General features: G+C 44.3%; 1 protein-coding gene across 4 annotated transcripts in view; it reads right to left on the bottom strand.

Moving 5' to 3' along the window:
- Positions 1-21,429, bottom strand: part of Nadsyn (NAD synthetase) — a 36,914-nt gene extending 15,485 nt beyond the window's left edge. The window contains exons 1-10 of one of the 4 annotated variants that reach the window (XM_075673679.1): positions 21,298-21,429; positions 11,520-11,610; positions 11,362-11,422; positions 11,035-11,151; positions 8,438-8,491; positions 8,162-8,303; positions 7,879-7,967; positions 6,007-6,124; positions 5,170-5,301; positions 1,484-1,558 (exon numbers count right to left, since the gene is read on the bottom strand). In XM_075673679.1, coding sequence (XP_075529794.1) covers positions 1,484-1,558; positions 5,170-5,301; positions 6,007-6,124; positions 7,879-7,967; positions 8,162-8,303; positions 8,438-8,491; positions 11,035-11,151; positions 11,362-11,422; positions 11,520-11,604 — 873 coding nt within the window. In that variant the 5' untranslated portion in view covers positions 11,605-11,610; positions 21,298-21,429. Of the gene's footprint in view, positions 1-1,483; positions 1,559-5,169; positions 5,302-6,006; positions 6,125-7,878; positions 7,968-8,161; positions 8,304-8,437; positions 8,492-11,034; positions 11,152-11,361; positions 11,423-11,519; positions 11,611-11,738; positions 11,966-12,046; positions 12,082-12,202; positions 12,359-21,297 lie in introns of those variants that run through there. The other 3 variants (XM_075673676.1, XM_075673680.1, XM_075673678.1) reach the window with 3 other exon arrangements.
- Positions 21,430-21,785: the final 356 nt, after the last annotated feature.

The raw sequence follows: 21,785 nt of genomic DNA, 5'->3' as shown, positions 1-21,785 counted from the left end.
TTGACGTCATGTCAGTAAACAAGGTTGGCGGTGAGACTGGTGAAGCATGGTGGACTATATGTTCACTTAAGCACAGTTGCAGAGCTCAAATTCAAGCGCAGTAAAATATATTAAAAGGAGAGGCTGTGACAGCAGCACCGTGGTGGTTGTTGAAAACAATACAAGGCACATCCAAAAGCTTTTATCTGGAAACTATTTTGGAGGAGGTGTCCTACCAGACGCATTCCACACCCTTCAATAGTGAGAGAGTGCTCCTTAAAAGGTCAACTGTGACAAAATTTTGTTTTGGCTAAAGTGGTTATGAATGATAATTGTACACTATAGAAGCAATCTTGGCAAAAATGCAGGTCCGGTAATTGACTAATTCTTAAAGTAAATCTTTCTTGGCCTGACCACCTAAGGTATTGCATGGCTTCTGCTGGGTCTGTATCTTGCCTAATATATTTGTGGGTGTAGATTACACCAGCAATAATAAAAAAAAAAGGTAAGTCCTGGAGATAATAGAAGCTGGTCCCAGAGCTATTGCCAACTGAGGTGGCCTGGGGCGACAAAGCACATTGCACGCCAAGGGTAAATCAAAGAGCCAGGGGCGTAAGTGTGCACGGAGTGCACACGAGAGAGACAGAAGCATTGAGCGGAACTGGAACATCTTCATTCCGCAGCAATGTGGGATTCAAAATTCCAGTGCACGTTGGCTCATAAACCCTTTAAGGGTGAAGTGGAGCAGTGTCAGGTGGCGGCGATAAGCACCAGTGTGCGTGACAAGCTTTACGCTCAAAAACGCAAAGTGGAATGGCAAAGTGGAATGGAAGAATGGCTTGGAACGCACGTTCCAAGCCATCCCAAACTAGACTCTGCCTCTGCGGGTGAAAGCAATTACTGTAAAACAATTGAACCTGTGCAGGCTGACTTGGGAGTGCAATGTGCGTTATATTGTTTTTCGTCGGACATGTCTGCAGTGCTGGAGCACCAGAAGTTTTCGTTGAGTGAGCTGTTTCCCAGTGAAAATGTGTCCAACTTTGTTGTGTGTACTATATTTGCAAATGGTTCCTGGAGAAACAATGGCGTTCATTGCATGCATGCACAGGCACACAATAAAGGAAAAGTAGCTTCGCGCAGGCCAATCCCTATAGTGCTCGGGATCTGCATAACTTATTTTCGTTTCGATATTATTAAAAATGTACATTTTTGCAAGGTTTTCACAATGCATTCCCCCATTCACATTTCAAACGTAAAGTACACTATCTGGAACTAGGCTCTTTATGTGGTCAAAAATTTTGTTGCAGCTCGCCTTTGAGTGCTGACAGCAAAGTTCTGCCACGAAGGGTGTGATCGCCAAAGGCTATGTTAAAATAAAAAGTGGTAAGGAACATTCAACATATCAGCTTGCTAGCACTGGAATCACCTGCAAATAAAAGGCTTGCAACAGGAGCAGTTAACAAATTTTCACAATTCATTGTTTCAACCGTGACAAAGCACTCACTTTCAACGTTCGACTTCTGTTCTTTACTTTGTAGGCTCTGACGTCCTCCAGGTCTAATGTAGCAGTTGTGACTTCCTGTAAAATAAACACACACAAAAAAAAAAGGCTTTGTGTTTAATCTTACTTTACTACAAATGAATTAATTCTACCTTAGTTGAAATGAATTAATGCTTTCAGCTTCCAATTAACGTAATGCCATTCTGCCATTCAAAGGAACACTAAAAGAAAAATTACTTAAGCTATACTAGTAAATTACACTTCTGCAACACACACATTCTTAATGCCAAAAAAAGATGCAAGAACAACAGACAGGTAGCGACACTACCTTAAAGGTTGCGCACCAGCTCGCTGCAATGTCATGAATTTTTGTGGTGTCTGCTTGGGCAAAGTCAATTTATTTATTTATTTATTTATTTATTTATTTATTTATTTATTTATTTATTTATTTATTTATTCATTCATTTATTTACTCATTTATTCACATATTCTCAGGCCTGGGAGGCACTTCAGAGAAGAGTGGGACTGAGAACAACAACAAAGAAGTATAGGAGACGGCACACTTCATTACAGCAGCTCAACTGCAGACTCGGAGGATACAGTTAATTTTTTTCTAAATTCTTGTGTCGGCAAGGATGGGCTACATTGCATTCGAAAAGAGACGAAGACGAAACTTAGCATGTTTCAAGTGGGTATGTGCAATTGGACATGTGCTCCCATTGTAGGCAAATCCCTCAGAAAGGATGTGTCAGTGGGACACAAGGCACTTTAAATGTACTTAGACAGATGCTGTACTTCTCTGTGTATACACCCCCTTGTCAATAGTCTATCCTTGACAAGGATCATGCATCACATTCACTCTCGCGACAGCTGATGGCTGACAGCTGCGGGCAATGAGGCTGTGCTCGTGCCATGCACTGGCTACCAAAACAAGTTTTGTGTCATTTAGGATTCCAACACTGCGTTGGGCCTACATGTTTTTCTTTATTTAAAGTACCTCCAAAGGCCCTCTTGAGGGAAGGATTGGGTAGTAAGTAAATAAAGTACACACAGTAACATGGGCAAAGCACAGACAGTTCAATAGAATGGCACACAAAACCAGTAATATACATAAACGCTATCAAATACGGACAGCAGTCATTTACAGGTGAATGAAGAAAATCACAAGAAAAATAATTCAACAAAAACAAGTTCAAGAGTCCCAATCAAGAACAATTACTGTGCTACAATGACATATACTGAAACATATGTCAGACTGATATATGAACACTGGAGTTTTGGCACGAAATCAAGAAAGTGAAGCTGGGGTCTTCACTTTCTCCTTTAGTAATTAACCTCTTAGGGCTTTGCATTTAGCTTGGCCACCTAGGGTTCTTTACCCTGCACACACCCCAACACGAGCATTTTGCATTCCCGCCTCACAACAATATAGACACCACAGGAGGGAATTGAACCCAAAACCTTACGCCTAGCAGCATGCATGTCTTAGTAACTGACTCACTGTGTTGTGACTCAAGAGATCAAAGAACTGCAACTACTCATAAGTACATCTTCGTGCAGTTAAAAAAAAAAAAGAACAGTGCAGTACAAGTGAAGTGACCTGAATATTGCAATGAAGTGATGTCACATGTAATGCTACAACATCAAAGTCTAGCATGGTAGACCAGGCAGGCACCGGCTAAATAAGCCATTCTTACCAGACACATAGAAGGATTGCAGAAAATATGAGCATACCTATGAAAGTGTTGCAGTGTGTTTCTTGGCTGTAAATATCGCTACAGACATTTTGTCAGGTTAAACATGATACATGCTTTCCTATTGATGCATTCGTGTGAGGTGTGCTCATGGTTATGATGCTGTCCTGCAATACAGGTGCGTCATCGTACGTTTTAGATAAGCGTAAGATAACCGCTCGACTTCTGGAACATGCTACAGTAATCAGATCACACACATGCGTTCTGATAGGCTGACACTCTGATATCATAAACACATCTTGAATGATGACATAAATGTGATAATGCATATCACATTTATTTCATTCTGATGAACTAAAAGAAAATTCAAACAAAGGCAGTGCTGAATTCACCTAGCACACCCAAAGGTAATTGTTAAAAATTCTGTCTCTGCATTGTCCGCACCTATTGTTTAACTATTTCGTTACTGGGCCCAAAGAAATTGATCAATTTGATTGACAGCTCTTCGACACATTATAAACCACTGCCGCTGGAATACTTCCATGAGTAACACCGTGTACAGTATGAAACGACGACTGAATTTTAATTATTGGTCAGATCTGACACCTTTCTGCACATTGGGGAGTCAGGAAAAATAAAACTTTGTCAAGCAATATCACTGAAACTTGCCTCCAGCAGTCCTAGCACTTCCAAAAAAAAAAAAAAACAGTCTTTTGGTAGGCTAAGCAACATAACTTTTAAATGACAGCAGCAGTGAAGACAGAGAAGCTTCTGTCCGGTTGTATAATTTTCCAATATAATGTTCACATTATTTTAACGATGGTTCAGATATTGGCACACGCTCAGGAGTGTATGTGGTGTTGACTATTATATTCGGCTAATATAAGTGCATCTCTATTTTTTCTCTCGGTAGGGTGATTTTATGCATCAGCATTTTAACAGTGTATGTACAACTTTTTACAAACGATGCTTCAAGTTGTCCGGAGTTTTCGCTCGCACAAGAGCACCAAATTCAACTTCAGACCAAACATCAGCAGAAGCTTTACTAACAGTTGTACCCTCTCACTTTTGAAACCCAGCCTGTGCAAATTCATTACCGTACAATATTGCACAACACTGTACATTACTGTACAGGTACTGCACAGAGCACGTGACGACTTGAATTCCAGTTCCAGGCGCACACGACTAGACATGCTTGGGCACAGAAAAACTGATCGAACACAATTATCAAGCATGAGGAAGGTATTGCATGCTCCCCAACCTGGAAACCATTGCTTTGAGAGCCTAAAGAATGCAGTAAAAAAGGATACACGCGTGCTTGCTGCAATGAGTAAAAATACAAAATACGAGTAACACAGGACATAAGGAAACGGATCAAGCACTGAGTATCAACTGGTTGGTTGATAGTCAGCCCTTTGTCTGTCTCCTTTTTATGCCCTCTGTCTTGCACTGTAACTAGTTTCTTTATGCAACATGTGCCAACCAGCCAAAATTTGCACTTCACTGGAGTAAAAACAAATGCTCTCCGCACCATAGGTGCTTACCCATATTTACATTTGCAAAGCCACAGTTCTCCCGCATAGCCTGGGCATCACCATGGCTAATATTCACGCCAGAAAATCTGCATAATACATTTTTTTGTGGTATAACTTACAAAAGTTGGAAACTAGGATCTAAGTGCATACATCTGTATTGGTAGCTGTGTTGCCCAGGCAACTACCGCAACTCTGTTGTTGAAAGTCGCGACGTGGTAGGACTAAAAAACGAAATTGCGAGGAAGTTGTGCATACAGGCTGGAGACTCTTAGCACTGACAAGGTCAGCCATCACCAGCCCCCCCCCCCCCCCCCGTCGGCCCCCCAAACTGCCTCATTTTTGTCCACTCAAGAGCTAGCAAGCCTAAACCCACACTGTTATTCACGCTACTGACAGCTAGCGGTCAAATGGTGGCATTGAGTTTCACAAAAACGAAGTAGGTTCGTAGATAAATGCTTACGACTTCTTCCAGGGCAAACTGCTTGGCTATGGCAGCAAACTCGCCGTTGATGGCAATGCTGGAGCAACCCTGGTAGTAGACACGTTCGCCATCGCAGCCTCTCAGGTTGGAGAACATGTAGATGCCGCCGCACTGCCAGACGAAAGGTGACACAACCCAATCGTAGCTTTAGTAGTAAACACGGCAAAAGCTGCTGGCACCTTCAAATTCTAATTAATTTTGATTCAAATATCGTAATGTAGATATGCATAAACTGTTTGGAGTCATTACAGTAGTGTGGGGTTCAGTACAAAAGTATGATTGAGGGTGCAGCACATTCTGTCGTTACCTAGAAAAAAAGAAATGTTCAATACAATGTGAAAACTATCGTAGCTTCATTAAATGGTTCATAAATAGAATAAGTAAGAACAATAGCTAAAGGGCTAGCATGTAAATAAAATATGTGGTGTGCAATACAGGATGTGATAACAAGGTGCAAAGTATCAAGAGATGTATGTAATCCAGTAACACAGTGTGTATGAAATTTACCTTGTGACAACAGGGATAAAAAATTCTTTTTTGCCAGTAGAGCTTTTGCCAAATTGCCGCTAAAAGTTGCCAAATGAAACTTTTAGCGGCAATGGTAGACTGTTTCTTTAATGCCTGTTTACATTGTGTAGTTAGTGGCATATATTTCTTTCAAGACTATCTGTTCAGAAGAAGTTATTACAGTTTATCATAGTAAAATATTGGTGTTGTAAGTGGACTGCATTGAAGAAGCGTTTGTTGCAGCCCTTGAACACAATTCACAGTTGTGAATATAATCTAGAGTCTATAATCAAGGAATAAAACGCTCACCTTCGCTGTAGCTGACTTGATTCTGTCACACGCAACATAGTTCTTTCGCAGCTCATGATAAGATCCACTTCCATTGACTATGATCTCAGCACCATCCAGCGACGCCATTATGTGGGAGCTGATGTCATTTGAACAAAACAAACACGTTTTCCTTCTTATTAAGAGACTGATAAGCACCATGGGCATCAACAAAGTAATTGGCCTGCCTGCTTTTAATAGCATATGCTTTAATGCTGTCCGTCTGCACACGACTGCAGGAGTTTGTGTATTGATAACATCCTAAAGGACATTTTGGTAGTAATGCAAGTTAAATTTGATAACGAAGTTACTTTTAATCAATTTGCTTTGCTCAAATGCACACTGCACAGTATTGAAAGTCTAGCAGCGTTGCAGGCAATTTTGCAACAAGTTTCTATGACTTCAGGTTTTCTTGCTGCAGGTGCCTGTCAGGGTTCTGCGCTATGACAACAATATGACAACTATGACAATGTTATGACAACAGCAAATATTACTGCTTACACATCTGCCAATGACAGACCCTTCTTATATTTGCACACACGGGTTCCAAGAGAGTTACGGTTTCATTTCCTGAACACGGTGCTACATTTAGCAAGTGATGATCAGAATACCAAGTTGCAATAGCTTTCCTATAAGCAGGACTCACTCGCTGCTGACAATTTCGCTTCCCAGTTACATTCTAGTTTTGTAAAGAAAAAGATATTATTTCAAAATGTATAATAAATGCTGCATACATGAGCTGAAGGTAGAAAGTGTATTTCTAATACAATCGATTCCCATTATGTTGACCACAGTTAATATGTCTTTTCGGTTAATGCAAATGCACGGGAAAGTCCCAAAAAGCAACTATGCATCGCTATGGAAAGAAAACTTGTTTAGTTCGAACTTAAAAGCAAAGCTGTTTTGGTTAACTGGATTCCTACCGACCCTCAACGTGTGTGCAACGGTTATTAAAGGCTTGAAAACACACGAAATTTAGTAGATGGGGCTGCTGCTTCCCTAGGCATGAAGCTGTTTTACTTTACTTTTACTGTTATTTTTAGAACTTTCAGAAAATTTCTTTTCTATCCAATGCTCTTGGCAGTTCTTAAACATGATGGTGCTCTCTGCTACATGCTGATTGAGTGATGCTTCAACCAAAAAAAACAAAAAGCCATTACAGACTTCTTATAACAATAAACAAAGATCTGAATATGTTCATTTTGCCAGCATTTGTTGATTCGACCAAATGTTCAAGGGTACGGGAGTTGACTGTAGTTGGACACATTAAGCAGATATACTCATTGCCGACTACCAGACAAAAATATACGTAGTATCTCCTCGGGAGTTATCTGAACGATGTGTAAGCATTTCGTAGTAACGATGCGGCGTTCAGTGCTCACACTCAGCACTGCAGCGACATGAACTGCTGCGGAAGGCGGCACAATGTGAATTGATGAGGCCAGCAAACTATTGCAGGTGGCAGCTCCAGGTGCGCAGATAAAGTTCCGATCCAAAGCGACAGCTGCTCCACAGTTCCGGCTCACTAAGTGCACGCCTGATTGCATCCGTCACTCGGTCACAGAGAACATGCCTGTGCCGTTGCTCGTGCGTTCGTCGTCGTCTTTTTCCCGAGCTGGCTGGCTCTACCTTGAAAGCAATCGCAAGCGAAGGAGGGGGGGACGGACAGACAGTTTTCTGGTTGGGTAACCATAGAAATGCTTACGCATTTAAAAGCAATCTTTTTCGCAGCAAAACTTAAGTGCCGAACACCTACGACCAAGAGCTTCTGGAAGTCACAAGCACACTGCTGCCATGGTGCCGACAAGGAGGTCTATAGGAATTAAACATTAAGATGTGTTTGTAGTTGAGTACCTCAGGGGATTCCAGAGCTCTTCACAAATTTCAAATCCAATACACGTATCCTTCGTTGAGATGAGGGCGTCTCCGATTGGCACCACTTTCTGCAAGATTTGAGAACATAACCAACATAATGAAGGTCACCAATCACTGCAGCTGGTGTGTTAACGCATTTCTCAGAGACCAATGCCATTTGTGGTCACACATGACTATGTTTCAGCAATGTTGCGAGGAACAGAACTAAAAGCAAGAAATTTTTCCTTTTTGAGAAACAGGCATGTGAGGAGTGAAAACAAACCTGGTCAGTTATTTCGGAGATCATGCGAGGCAGGAAAAATTCCTCAACGCGATGAGGCTTCTGCCACGGTGTGAACCAGCGCGACTCGCGGTAGCAGCCGTCATCGCACATCATGAGCTTGGGGCGAATCAGCAGAATTTTCCTGCAGAATTCGGAAACTTTGGCTAGCAAAGCATCACAGCAATAACAAGTACCTGCTAGTGCAAAGTACGACGTACGCATTATTTCAGGTTCATATGACAAAATGCGTCACATATGATGCCTCAGAAAACTCACTTGTTTAAGAAAATGACTCTGCAGTTGTAAGTGACGTTTCTGTGCATAACAGGCCTGCAAAGAAAGGGAAGACAGAGATAAATATATATTTTTAGTTCCTGTTCATGATTTGGCATTGTCCTAAAAGCAAGAAGTACCATACTTACTTGATTCTAATGAGCACATATTTTTCAACAAAATTCACTAAAATAAGACGCAGGCACAGGCACAGGCACAGGCACAAGAATACAGGCACAAGAATCAAGTATGAAACCAAAACTGCAATAGGCAGTGTCCAAATTCAGCCCCCTCCTCAGATCTTGCATCCCACCTTCCATTGTCATGCTTTGCTGTACTACAGGTTTTGGAAGTTTGTGAGTGCTGAAAGTTTGTCCCCACTGGACACGATCTATAGTTGTTCAAATTGCACCTCCGGTTACCTCAGAGTTTAAGGTTCTTTTTTCTTTTTACAGCGTAAGCTGTTATGGGCTCATTCCAATAGACATTTTGGTTGGTGATTTTGTCCGCTGTGGCCGCCTGTGTCCGTCGCAGCTATCACGAAACCCCCTATGGAGGCTTGACCAAGAAATGGTTGGATTGTCTCGAGGAATAAAAAAGTGACAAGCCTCCGTCAGACATACATTAAAAACATACATGGCATAGCTGATTAAATCAAGCAGGCTAGGTCACCGTTTGTCACCGGCCCGTTTCAAAGGGGATGCCAATAAATCATCATAATCATAATCTTCGTTAGCATTGTATTGTGCCACTTGTCACGCGATGTGAGATGTGTGCTGCGCAGCGTCGACACGTGCACACTTTGCATCGCAGGTGCACATTATTACACCAGGTGGCACGTCATGTAGAAGTTACATAGGTAGTGGTACAAGGTCGTTTGCATTTCCTATCAAGCATGTGGCTCCTACCCACTATGGGGGATCAGCCAAGAAATGGATGGATTCTCTTGAGGAAAGAGAAGATTAAGATGTATGCAAATGCTAGAATGAAAAACACGTATAGCACACCTGATTAGATCAAGCAGGGTAGAAAGAAAAGGGGACAGCACCCTGCTTGAACTAGCAAAAGGACGTGAATGATGCATGCAACTGAAAGATGTATCCACTTATGAGACTTCGCTTTCCGTCGCTCATGGGCAAATCCCCGCGCAAGTGTGAAGTTCTGTGGCGACAGCTGCAGATTCGCACCTTTCCGTCCCCTTACCTCCTCCACCACATTCATCCCTCCATTTACCTTTCTGCCTCTTGCAAACTGTGCGTCTCTCCCAAAGCAGACTTAAACCACATCATGTGGGGGTGCCCTAAGCACCCCCTTCCCCCTTTCCTCAAGCAATTAATATCTAGTGAGGAGTAGTGGGAGGCTGCCGTGCGCAGCTCGAGGCCTGATTTCCAGAAGGCCATCCTGGAGTGGGCTGAGAGGATAAAGGAGGCCTACTTCAAGTAGTTTCTCCCCCCACCCTCTATTCCATTGCCCCTTCCATTTAAAGAGGGATAAATAAAGTTTTTCATCATCATCAAGCAGTGTAGGTGACTGTTTGTCATCGCCACATTTTAAAGGGGATGCCAATAAACCATCAGCAGCAGCATCGAATCGCGCCACTTGTCGGGCGATGTGACATGCATGTCGCGTAGCGTCGATACGTGCCAGCATTGCATTGCAGTTGCATTGTATTCCACCAGGTGTTCCGACATGTAGAGGTTGCATGTAGCAATTGCATGTTTCATGTAGCTGGACCTGGTTAATCCAAGCAGGCTAGATGACTGCCACCACCTCATATCAAAGGGGAGACCAATACGTCATCATCATTATTAACATCATTGTATCGTGCCATGGGTCAAGGGATGCGACACGTGCACTGCATAGCCTCAATAGCTGTATTTGCTCTTCAGTGCACTTTATGGCGCCTCTTCGCAAGGTACGAACCACTGCTGAAGAAGCGAATCATTGAGCTATGTGTGTTGCCACAACCAGGCAACGTCGGGCACTGTAGATCACTGTGCAGAGAGCAGCACAACCCATAGCTTGCCGTTGACGTCGGGCAGACAGTTCAGATCATCCTCGTGAAAATGACGCAGAGATTTTGCAATTGAGACCACTGTATTTTCGATTTTTACCTTGAAAGATCTGGACAATGAGTCCTCGTTACAATCGAGGGCTAATTAGAATTGGTGCCTTTACTAACCCTCAATATGACCTTAACAGTGGTAAAACAGCCACCTGACCTTTTGAAGCACATCCTGGCAGAGGCAAAACGCCGAGTTGGCGCAGTGAAAAGCAAACCTATACATTAGATAGTCTTAATTATAACTGAAATAGTTAATAACCATAACAAAGTCGGCTTTATGCACATCAATGAAGCATTTGAAATATAAGTTACCGTACTGGTTTCTATAGTAGGTAATTGAATGACTCTCCCTGTGCCCATATCGCAGTATAAAGCTGCTTCTACTATTTCAACTTCCTACAGGCGTCCACATGTTCACGGCGCTGGTAACATTTCTGGTAGTACTTCTACCTCTTGACTGTCTCTACATTGTGACAATATGGAGGACAGGATGTAGAAGATGGTTGAAGGAGGAGGCAAAAGTTGACCAACTTACATGCCAATGTCGACCATAATCCCCTCGCATGTCGGATCACGGAGCAGAGACGCAAGGACTTCCCAAGAGTGGAGAAGAGTGTCACTTTCATAGAAGTGGTCGGCACATCCATATCCCCTGAAATGGTGAACATGTCAATGAATTCATCCATAAAAAAATGTAAAAGTGTAAATGCCTGACATTTCTGTGACATACAATCTAACTTAAACTGTCTGTATTTCTCTAGTCATTACACGGTAGCTTGCAATATCTTTAAAGAGGCGTGACAGTGCCAAGTGCACCTGAGCACTACGCAACAAACGACAGAAAAAAAAAAAGAATACCTACGTTACTTCCAGTTCAGGGCCTGCTCGAAAGGATGCACCCCTTGCTTTTGCCTCTTTGATACCTTAATTAAAGAAGAAAAGTTCAAAGAATTAAGAAAAAGGCACTGCTGAGTTAGCAAAAGGACGTGAATGATGCGTGCGACTGAAAGGTGTATTCACTTTTGAGAATTCGCTTGTAGTTTCCATCAAAATCCAGAGCCCACTGGTTAAGCGTGCACACAGCGAGAGTCACTTTTCGTCCCATTGCGACCTACGAACAAAACAATCGTCAAATTTAGGCGATCAGAACACGTTTATAAGAAAACAACAAAGCTTGACTTCGCGATCCACGCGAACTTTTTTAAAAAGGCAGAAAGCGAAAATACAGATATATGCTACCGCAATGTTAGAGTAATCAGCAGTTCACGAGTTCCTTTAGAAACTACTACTACTTGTTGCTCGTGCTGTTTGGACGGCACGCGTTGGGCACTGAGTCAGCTCATGCATTCCGCGCAAGTCAAGGTTGCACAGCATTGGTTTCGAAAAATCCTTGACGCGGCCTTCAACGTATCTCACTAGCACGTAATGACTCTGTTCACGGGCAGCCGTAACTGCGAGTTTCCATAGGCCGTCACATGGACAAAAAGCTCGCGCTCGCTCGCGATTGTACAAGAAGAAGCCAGAGGATGGAAGAAAAAAGCCAGTACCGCGCCACTTGTTCAAACAGTAGCGGCGCCCGCGAAAGCGTCCTTCTTTCTTTCTGACAAAACGAAAACAGCTGTCGCCAACTCGTGCGTCGCCGCATGCAAAATAAAAGGCCTCATAGCGCGACGAATTGAATATGAAGTGCGTGCGCGACTCACCGAATGCGCAGCAGAGGACCCTGATCAACGATGCACGAGGCGCGAAGCCGGTATTGCTAGCGGGAAAGTTTACTTTCGAGGCACGCAAAGTAGTACGAAGCGGCAGGTAACGCGGCGACGGCACGCCTCCATTAAAGCAAGGTTCCCGCTTTGCTTCGCGTTGGTTCCTATGGATGGCGCCACGGTACCTAAGATTTAGTATGGCAGAAAGGTGGGCTAGATCAGTCTATATATTATAGTTGGGCTGGCTGTGTGAGGAAGCTTTAGCTAGGGCCTCGGGCCCAACTCCGACGCGGCCTATTCAAATACATGTAAAAGGCAAAAACGTTTTTCTGAGATAACCCCTGGATAGATTTTAATTATATTTGTTGCATTTGAGAGATAAAGTTAAATTCTAGTGCCTCTTAGAAGCGGAATTTTGATTTATGGCCTGAAGGTAGTTAGAAAGATTTTCGAAAATTTGAAAGCTGAAAAATTTATAGAAGCACGAAGTTTACAAATTGATAACTCCGCATCAAAAATAGATATCGCGGTTCTGTAAACGGCACCCATTAGATCATTGAAAGCAGACAAATTTGATTGTCATTTCATATCTTACGTGAATTTGTTACGTTGTGAACAATTAAGGGTTCTGCAAAAGCTGGTGTTTTCTTATTACTAATTTTTGTAGATTCACGTGTAACATATCAGTTTTGTCCGCTTTAGATGCACTATTAGATGCAATTCATAGACAGGTGACATCATTTTTCATTGCAGAGTTAGAGTTGTAAACGTGATAGTTTCGTTTTCTAAACATTTTCAATGTTAGCCAATTTTTAATAAAAAATGACGACCTAAATCAAGAATTCAAAAGCAACAGTCACTAGATTTTAAGTTTTTCTTTTAAATACAACAAACCTCGTCAAGTTTCGTGCAGTGGTTGTCGAGAAAAACGAATTCTCCTTTTACATGCATTTAGATAGGAGCACCCGAGCTGAAGCTTTCTCTCAAAAGAAATCAAACAAACAAAAAGAAAAACTGGTGTAGCCTTTCTAGAATTTCTCAAGGACAGCTGTCTGGAATTAGGTCGACTATTTAACCTCTTCTCTTGCTTCATATGTATAAGCTTGAAACCAAGAGTATTGGCCCGAGACTTCGTTGTCTGTTCAGAGCGCGCAGTAAGATTTAGAGCTAGCGCTTTGCAGGAGGTCGCTGCCAGATTTTCGGAGGCCCTAAGTTGGCGAATTCTGCCGATCAGAGGCACTAGGGGACACACGTATGGGCGCGTTCTTACGGTCCCTAGATAAAACAAATCTTCACAAGTTTTCACTTGTTTTATCTAGGGACCTTACGCGTTCCGTGCAGGGAATTTTCCCTTTTTCGGGTAATTTTCGGCCGCAATGTTGGACGAAAGGGGAAAAAAGAAATCTTTGCAATGTTGCATCGGATTTTAGGATTGATAATGTAACTATTTCCTCTGAAGAGGTCATCACTTTGACGATCCACAGCACACCATTTTCAGTACTACGGGCCAAACATGGAGTTGGTCGATATCAAGGTCAAGTACGTAGTATTCATTGTTCAAAAGCCGACACGCAGTTTACTGCATCAATATTTGTTAAGGCCACCTATTCAGAAGCATTCAAAAGCTGCAATCAGTGTCAGTTGATACTAGAGCTTTGTCTACGCGGAGGGTATGTCGGGAACCGACATTAGAATTAAAGTGCCAGATTAGAATTTGAATTCTCATATTGCTCTCCGACCGATATGTTGAATAAAGTGTGCAATGTTTTTGAACACAAGTTTCTAATATGCGCAGTTTCCAAGGCACCTTATTATATATATCCTATGTGTGCATGTACAGAGATGTTTACGAAGATCTTTTAGAAAAAGTCCCAGCTTCGCCAGGAAGGCGAAGCATTGATTGCGATAGCAAATTAGCAGACAGCCATACGGAGTAAGGATAGCACTTTTATTGGTTGCACAAACTAGGGATGGTCGATTTATCTTTTAAATCGATTAATAATTACTCATTCATCATTTTCCCCTTTTTCGATTAATCGCTTTCGATGCAGGGCTTTTCATCCATTAATTGACTAAAAGAAAATTTTGCCGGACACCTATAAAAAGGTTGAAACACCGTTATCTACTTTTGTAAGACCCTATTTTAATGTTTGAGAGGTGGATCCGAGTTTGAAACACAAGTGCATAAAAGTTTGATACAGGATAACCTTTGACTTGTTAAACACTAAATATATTTGGCAATAATGGCTTTTGAAAAGATAAACATTATATGTTATAAAATGGCACTTCGTGTGGAATTAAATAAGATACATGGTACTAGTGAACCCCTGCACAGCGCAGTTAAACAAGAAAAAAGAAAATGGCAAAAACTGAAAGGCGAAGTCCAACTGAAATATGCAAGAAATTGCAATATGCACTGGGGAAAAGGAAATCACTGGTTTAGGATTTTAAATACACATGCTCTTTCCTGCAGAGCGAAGGAATGTCAATTGGCTGGGATGTTTGAGTGAAACCGACACCTTCTTTGAATGACCACACAACCAACGTGCGAGAATATATGATCGGACGCTATAGATTTGCGGGAATCGACAAGAACTCCATCGCTATGTCAAATACATACTCCAAACCGGAGTGCACGCTGTGCTTCGTCTCTAGTGGACTAGGAATGGTACGAGGATCAACGACACCGTTGTTATGGTACTCGTATGCCTCTGGCTTCGGGCGGCGTGGTGGCGTGTGCGGTGTGGGGGAAGATTGGGCAAGCACTGGGCTTGGCATCACTCGGGACTGGGAAAAGCAGTGGACAGTCGCTAGTGCCCCGCCATTCCAGTACGGTTTCCACTTCTATGAAACTCTCGAAAATGATTAATCCAACAGGTCTAATCGATTAAATGGAAGGTGTACATCGATGAATACTAATCGCTTTGCGGGAAAAATTTAATCGATTAATCGAACAATCATTCATCGATATATGAACAACCCTAGTATAAACTTTAAGCGTTCGCTTGCTAGCTAGATTAACAAGGATGGTGTCGGCAAGCACCGGCAAACATGAACACATCACACTCGATGACCGCGGACACTCGCTGTCGAAACGCTGGCGTGAGCAAGCGCGACAGCATCAGCGAGCGAAGCGACCTTCGTGCTGTCTATCGCTTGAACGCAAACGGAGCGCTGAGCCGTCTGCGCACCTAGACTCTGCCCCTAACGCAGATCGCTCTCAAGATACGGCCGCGCATCCGCGCGCAGCTGCCACATAAGCAGTTGCAGCCGGAGAACACCACCGCCCCGCCGCTCTCACCCTCCTCCCCGGTGCCTCGCGCGACCGGAGACGGCGCGCTTTCACCCCGTTCTCCTCCCTTCCCCGATTGGGCCGCCATCGTCGGCTACCCTCGTACGCTATCACTCGCACATGCAGCGTATGGCGCGCGGCGACGGTATTATCGCGCTTGGACTTTACACGGAACATGACGGCAACGGTAGAAGTGCGCCCTGAATCGCTATCGCAATAATGATGCGGAGAAAAAGTATAGCATATTGGATATTTTCCAGAGTTTCGTATTCTGCGCCTTGCGTCGGCGCCCGATTTGGTTTGTCGGGTGCACTTTTTGTGCTGTCGCCAAGGCCTACAGTGTCAACGCTCCCTGTCTCGTGGGGCAAGTTGCAAACCTGAGTTTCGATAGAGGCGATAGTATTAAACACTACAGCCTCTCTCTTGAGGACGAAACCAAGGCTAATATCTCGCAAGAGGTCTCGATCTGAGAGCAAAATGACGTCGCCGCTCATTTCGGGATACCACAAAGCTTGCTCTCCATATTCGAAGTCGAAAGAAGGTACACGCGACTCGCTAAAGATCAGGACATATTCCAAGGGAAAGCAATTAAAACTAACATACGCTTTTACCGCAAATGGTTATTATGCAAGTTGATGGCGCGCTGGCCTAACTGTTTGGGGAAAAGGCGAATAGGTAGTGTCCAAATCCACACGCCCATAGGGTGACGCCATCTGAATTTAAAATGCGGATCTTAAAGGCTATGCTTTTGCTGGTTGTGTGCGGCGGAACCAATTTTGGAAGCCTGAAATACGTCACAGAGAAGTCGGGTTTTGGGCTTGGTAAATGGTAAATGGGGTAAAGTTATCCTTCCGATGATTCCTGCTTCACGGGCGAAATACCTCAGTGTCTGCAGGACCCGATTAGCGTTGCCTTGCGGCAGGGGTGGAGTCCATTGCATAAAATGACAAATTAGAGCTGACCGGGGCAATCCCACAAGCTCCTTCATACACGGAAACATAGGTGGAGGGGTTTATCCCACGCAAGATGCTTCATTGCAAGAAAGGCGCCCGTGTTCCACATACTTCATAAAACCATGTGCGTTTTCTGTGATAAAACCGACTTATAAGAATTAAGACTGCTGTCGAACCAGTGGGCAATTACGACCGAAATTTCCGTCGCCGAACCGTATCTGGCTTGATTTTTCAGACGTCATACGCGCGCGATGCCGCAAATTGAGGCACTATAGAACCCACGAACTTTGGTGGGAGTCGAGCCCACAATCTTTGGTGCTAACTGAGGAGAAGTTAAGGAAGGCACGGTTAATTAAGGTATAGTTAATTAAGGCACTCGAACTTACGAACTTTGCGGGAAGTCGAGCCCACGACCTTTGGCGTCAATTAAGGTGAAGTAATTAGGTGAAGCGCTCGTCCTGCCTGCTTCTAGTCTCTGTCCGTGTCACTTCGCGCTACAATTCAAGATCATGAAGTTAATTAAGACGCACTTAATCAAGATGTGGGTAATTAGGGCGCTCGAGGCCATGACATTTGGTGGGAGTCGAACCCTCGACATTTGGTGTTAATTAAGGCGAAGTTAATTAAGGCATAGTGAATTAAGGTAGAGTTAACTAAGGCACTTGAACCAGCGACCTTTTTTGGGAGTCGGACCATCGACCTTTGTTAGAGTCGAACCCACGACCTTGCGTTGTGGCGTAACGTCTGAGCGCGTGGTCACAATGCCTTAAAGCACTACGATCTGAATGAATGCGAATTCGCATCGATTTAGGTAGGGATAACTTGATGCCCCTTGAATTTTCCTTTCGCATCAAATGGTTTTATTTCCCTCGAAAATCTTTTTACTCCCCTGCTTTAACCGTGCGCTCTGACATGGCGGACGCTGTATTATATGACGTGGTTGTCGCCACCCAGCACGAAGCGGTGGGCGAGGAGGACATCGAGGCACCCTACCGTGCCCTAGAATTGCTGTATAGGCTCCCTTCAGGGAGTTGCGCTGAGGTATGCCATCTTGGGTTCCAACGTTATGCGGGAAAGCCATGCCCCCTGCGCGTAGGAGCCGCGCATGCGCGTAGCCCCATGTCGCAGAAAATCCGACGCCGGCGTACGGCATCGGACGTCGTTTCGACAAAAAAAAATTATTTTCGGACCGCCGATACCCAGCCTGTGCCTGTTACATATAAGACCCATAATACGGCTAAATTTGTCGGCGACGGTGTAAAACATGACAAGGATATGCTGCCATCGTTAGAATCAGCATGTAGTATTGCAGGGGTCAATGCAAACAAAGTATGAATGCGTGCAACTCCTCGTGTGATTCACTTTAATCGTATTTAGCTTCCCTACTTTACACATTACGAGTGTTCGACGCGACAGTGCTGCTTCTTGAATTAGCGCATTCACGTCTTTCAGCTGTCGCGAGCCGTGGTCACATGCACGCCTGGTAAGATTTATATAGAACTATAATCTTTACATTCGACGCTTTGCTTAGAAATATTGGAAAGGCTTAGAGACGTGGCCACCATCCGCATTACATAATAAAGCGCGCAAGTGTGAAATCCAGGCTCATAATAATGAGGTGACATATCGACTTGTACTCGCAAAATAAATATGTTCGTCAGCATGTTACACTCCTGTCACATGAAGGCAAAAGTCTGCTGTACAAGTGGTAGTGCATTAAAGGAGTACTGACACAAAAAAATCCACGTGGTTTTTTCTGCTTTAATAAGTAGTTAATGACCCAGTAATCACGGCACGAAACTTCATTTACTTCAGAGCGCAACAGGTAATTATTTGCAGTCTTTTTTGTAGCTACCAGTCGAAGGTTCGGTTCCAGAGAGCAACGAGGCGGGACAAACGGGAATGTAAACAAAATGGTCACGTGTTCGCAAAAAGCCATGACGTATGCTCTGACGCGCAGCCAGCGTGCGCGACCAACTTGCTGAATATTGCCGTGCGACTGCCGCATCGGTCGGACGACCGCAGCCAATGACAGCGCCGGTAGCGTGAACGTCATGGCCACGTGGTAGACCCGGTGGGGCGGGGCCGGCGAGCGGGCGCTTCGCCGCTCCGATCATGTCTGTTTTTTCTCTCTCTCCCTGGTCGAAACGCGGGCCTCTTTCGCCGCCGACGGCGGCACATAAATGGGCTCAGAATTCTTGCAAGACATAACGAGCCGCATTGTGAAGTACACGTGTGGCGCTGTTGGTCGACCTCCTCAACGACACATGGGAGCACCCAATGCACTACCTAAGTAATATTTTTCTTTCTTGCTTTGTTCTTTCTTTCTTTCGTTTCTTCATTCATATTGAGACGTTGAATCTTTGCTTGCTTACGGGGGTTGTGAGCCATTTCTGATAATGATAGTTTTATCTCACTGGACTAGATACTGCTTTTTGCGGTTTTGAGTCATTGCAACGAGGCTCTCAAGGCTCTCGCTTTAATAAAAACTGAAAGGAAAGTGAAAAAAAAGCACTGCTGGCATTTCCCCGTGAGCGCGGCTCCTATACGCAAGGGGGGGTGACTTTCCCGCATAACTTTGGAGCCCAAGATATAGCATGCCTTGGCGCACCTCTGGCTCCTTAAAAGGAGTATATGCAGTAAATCTACCGTGTCCCAAGCAGCAGCGCTCCTAGGGCCGCTGGCGGTATCGGCGCGAAAGGCGACAGTGACCGGCGAGGGAAATGCTCCACGCTTATCACACCTACTCTTTCTACCTACCCCGCTTTTCGGATGGAAATTGCAAATCCGCCTCTACACGTGCGCATAATTTTGGCAAGAAGCGGCAGTGCTTGCACCGGGGGCGATAGCCCAGTGGCTAGGGCCACGTATGGCGATGCGCTGTTGAGGTCCAGATCGCTGATTCCGATCCCGGCCGCGGCGGTCATGCTTCAGTGAGGGCGAAATGCAAAGAAACATTGTGTGCTTGGATTTAGGTGAGCCTTCAAGAACCCCAAATGGTCGAAATTAATCCGGAGTGTCTCCCACTACAGCGGGCCTCATAATCAGATTGCGGCTTCGGTACGCAAGACCCCAGAATAATTTTTTAAAGCGAAACTTTCTTTGGCTCTTCCTTGACTTTCCCACTGCTGCTGGTGCTGCTGCTGCTGCTGTCTGGCACACTGCGTCGGGGGGTCGTTCAGAGCTTGTGTATACATAACAGGAGTGAGCCAGAGAGGAAAGGCGACGCGAGAAACTCGTTGGGACCCCACTGCGTGGTATGTGCACTTGCCCTCTGGAGCTTCCTGGGCATCGCCACATTAACCTCTTGACAGCTGTAATTATTCGTGACCCCTCTCAAAAGCATTGCAGAAACTGCAGTACTTCCCTTTCTTATAACGTGCGAGTCCAGAGGGGACGTAGATAGAACTGCAGAGAGGAGGGAGAAGAAGAGACAATTCTCCATACAAGGGGGGGAGGGAGGTGACGTGAGAAGGCAAGGAAACCCTACTACTGTACGACCGCGGTTGCGCGGAAACCGGATAAGCTTATATATATATAAGTTCAAGGTACGGTACAGCACGTTCCTGCTATTTATGAAAAATAAACGCCATGCAAATATATAAAGCGGACAAACTACGCAGGGCGTGCATAAGCAGAGCTGCATTAATTAAAGCGCACCGCAGTGTCCAGGTGGCAGTACAGAAGCGGTCGACCGTCAAATCAACACTTCTGTGCCCGCCGGGGTAGCTTTGCGGCTATGGTGTTGCTAGAGGTCGCGGGTTTGATTCCGACCGCGACAGCCGCATTTCGACGGAGGCGAAATAGAAAACGCACGTGCACTTTGATTTTGGGACACGTTAAATAACATCGCGGTATCAAAATTAATCCGGAGTCCGCCACTACGGCGTGTCTCATAACCAGAGTGTGGTTTTGGCACGTACAGCCCCATAATCCAATTCAAGTTTAATAGTTCCGCCACTATATGACGTGCCATGTGAGGTAACGAAAGTGCTGAACCCTCTCAGAGGTTGTGAAATATGGCGCACAACAAAGGATGGATAGGTGGGCTAGTTGGTAATGCATTATAATGAAAACTTCGAGCGCTATAAACACACAGGACGTGTTTTTTTTTTCTACGTCCCGTGTGTTTTTAGCGCTCGACAAACAGCAGTGGTGCGCGCAAGGTAAAGTTTAACATCAACTCACCACTTACGTGTTAGACTGTACGTTGAAGAAGTTAAGCTTTCGCCATCAACATCACCGCTAATTATCCTCAATCAGCGCAACCGGCGCAGAAAGCTTTGCTCACATCGATTCCCACAGTGCGTGGGATATGCATAACTTTTCTTTTTTAAAGTTCACGCAGATTTGGGCTCGTATCTATTTCTCAAGCAGATGCAGGTTCACCCAGAATGCATTGCTACGGGCGTGAATAACACGAATAAACTGCTTCACTTGGTATTATTCCATTGAGATTATTAACGTGGCCTGTAGGGCCAACGCAAAACGCCAATTTCCAGAGCCACTAAATGTCGGACCGCAAAGGGTCAGGCGGCGTTTTTTCTAAGAAATGTCTTTTCCTTCTTTTGTGAGGCTGTAGAAACGTGTGACGACTTTCGTGCAACTTAACCATTGCGATGCAGCGTAATAGTTCACTTACACGATCTCACCTTAACCCTCATTTAAGGAGTTTACAAAAGTCGCCTCCAATCGATTGTTTCTTGAAATCAACGATAATAATCATTTTTCACATCGCGTGTTGACAACCAGAGTGCACCGATTCCTGGAAAGCTAAATCAATGCTGAAAAAGACTGCTGCGAAATTTCACAAAAGAAAAAAGAAATAAAGTTCAAATTTCCATTACCTTTTAAAAAAAGTGGCGCGGTCGAGTATGTAGGCTCCGACTTCTGCGCGGTAAAACACGCGGCAGAGTTGCGATTTTTAAACGTTTGGTCGAACGCCCTCTTTCGCTTCACCGAACGGCGAGGTCGTATATAGCGTTGAAACGCGAGTCTCTTGACTGTTAAGGTTACATCAAAGGCACCATGGCACTTCTTTAGCTTCATCTCAATAGCAGCCCCCCCTGCCCCACCACTTGCCTTCCTCCCGTTTGAGCTGCACAGAAACAGCTGATAAGACCAGATAAGAAAGGTGCTATCAGGCAGCTATATAGACATCCTTTGTCGTAAAAACAGGAAACATCGCCCCAAGATTCTTTTTCCGCCTGCACACCTATCCAGTCTACCTTACCTTTTTTTCGAAATGTTCCTCGAAATGTTGTCATTTTTGCGCTACTCTTGAATCACCAAAATCGACGTTTTCGACAAGTAAAAGCGGTGTGTTCCTAAGTGT

Source organism: Dermacentor variabilis, chromosome 11, assembly GCF_050947875.1.
Source record: "Dermacentor variabilis isolate Ectoservices chromosome 11, ASM5094787v1, whole genome shotgun sequence".
Taxonomy (NCBI): domain Eukaryota; kingdom Metazoa; phylum Arthropoda; class Arachnida; order Ixodida; family Ixodidae; genus Dermacentor; species Dermacentor variabilis.
Note: the sequence above shows the minus strand (reverse complement) of the source record. Positions and strands in the feature narration are given on the sequence as shown.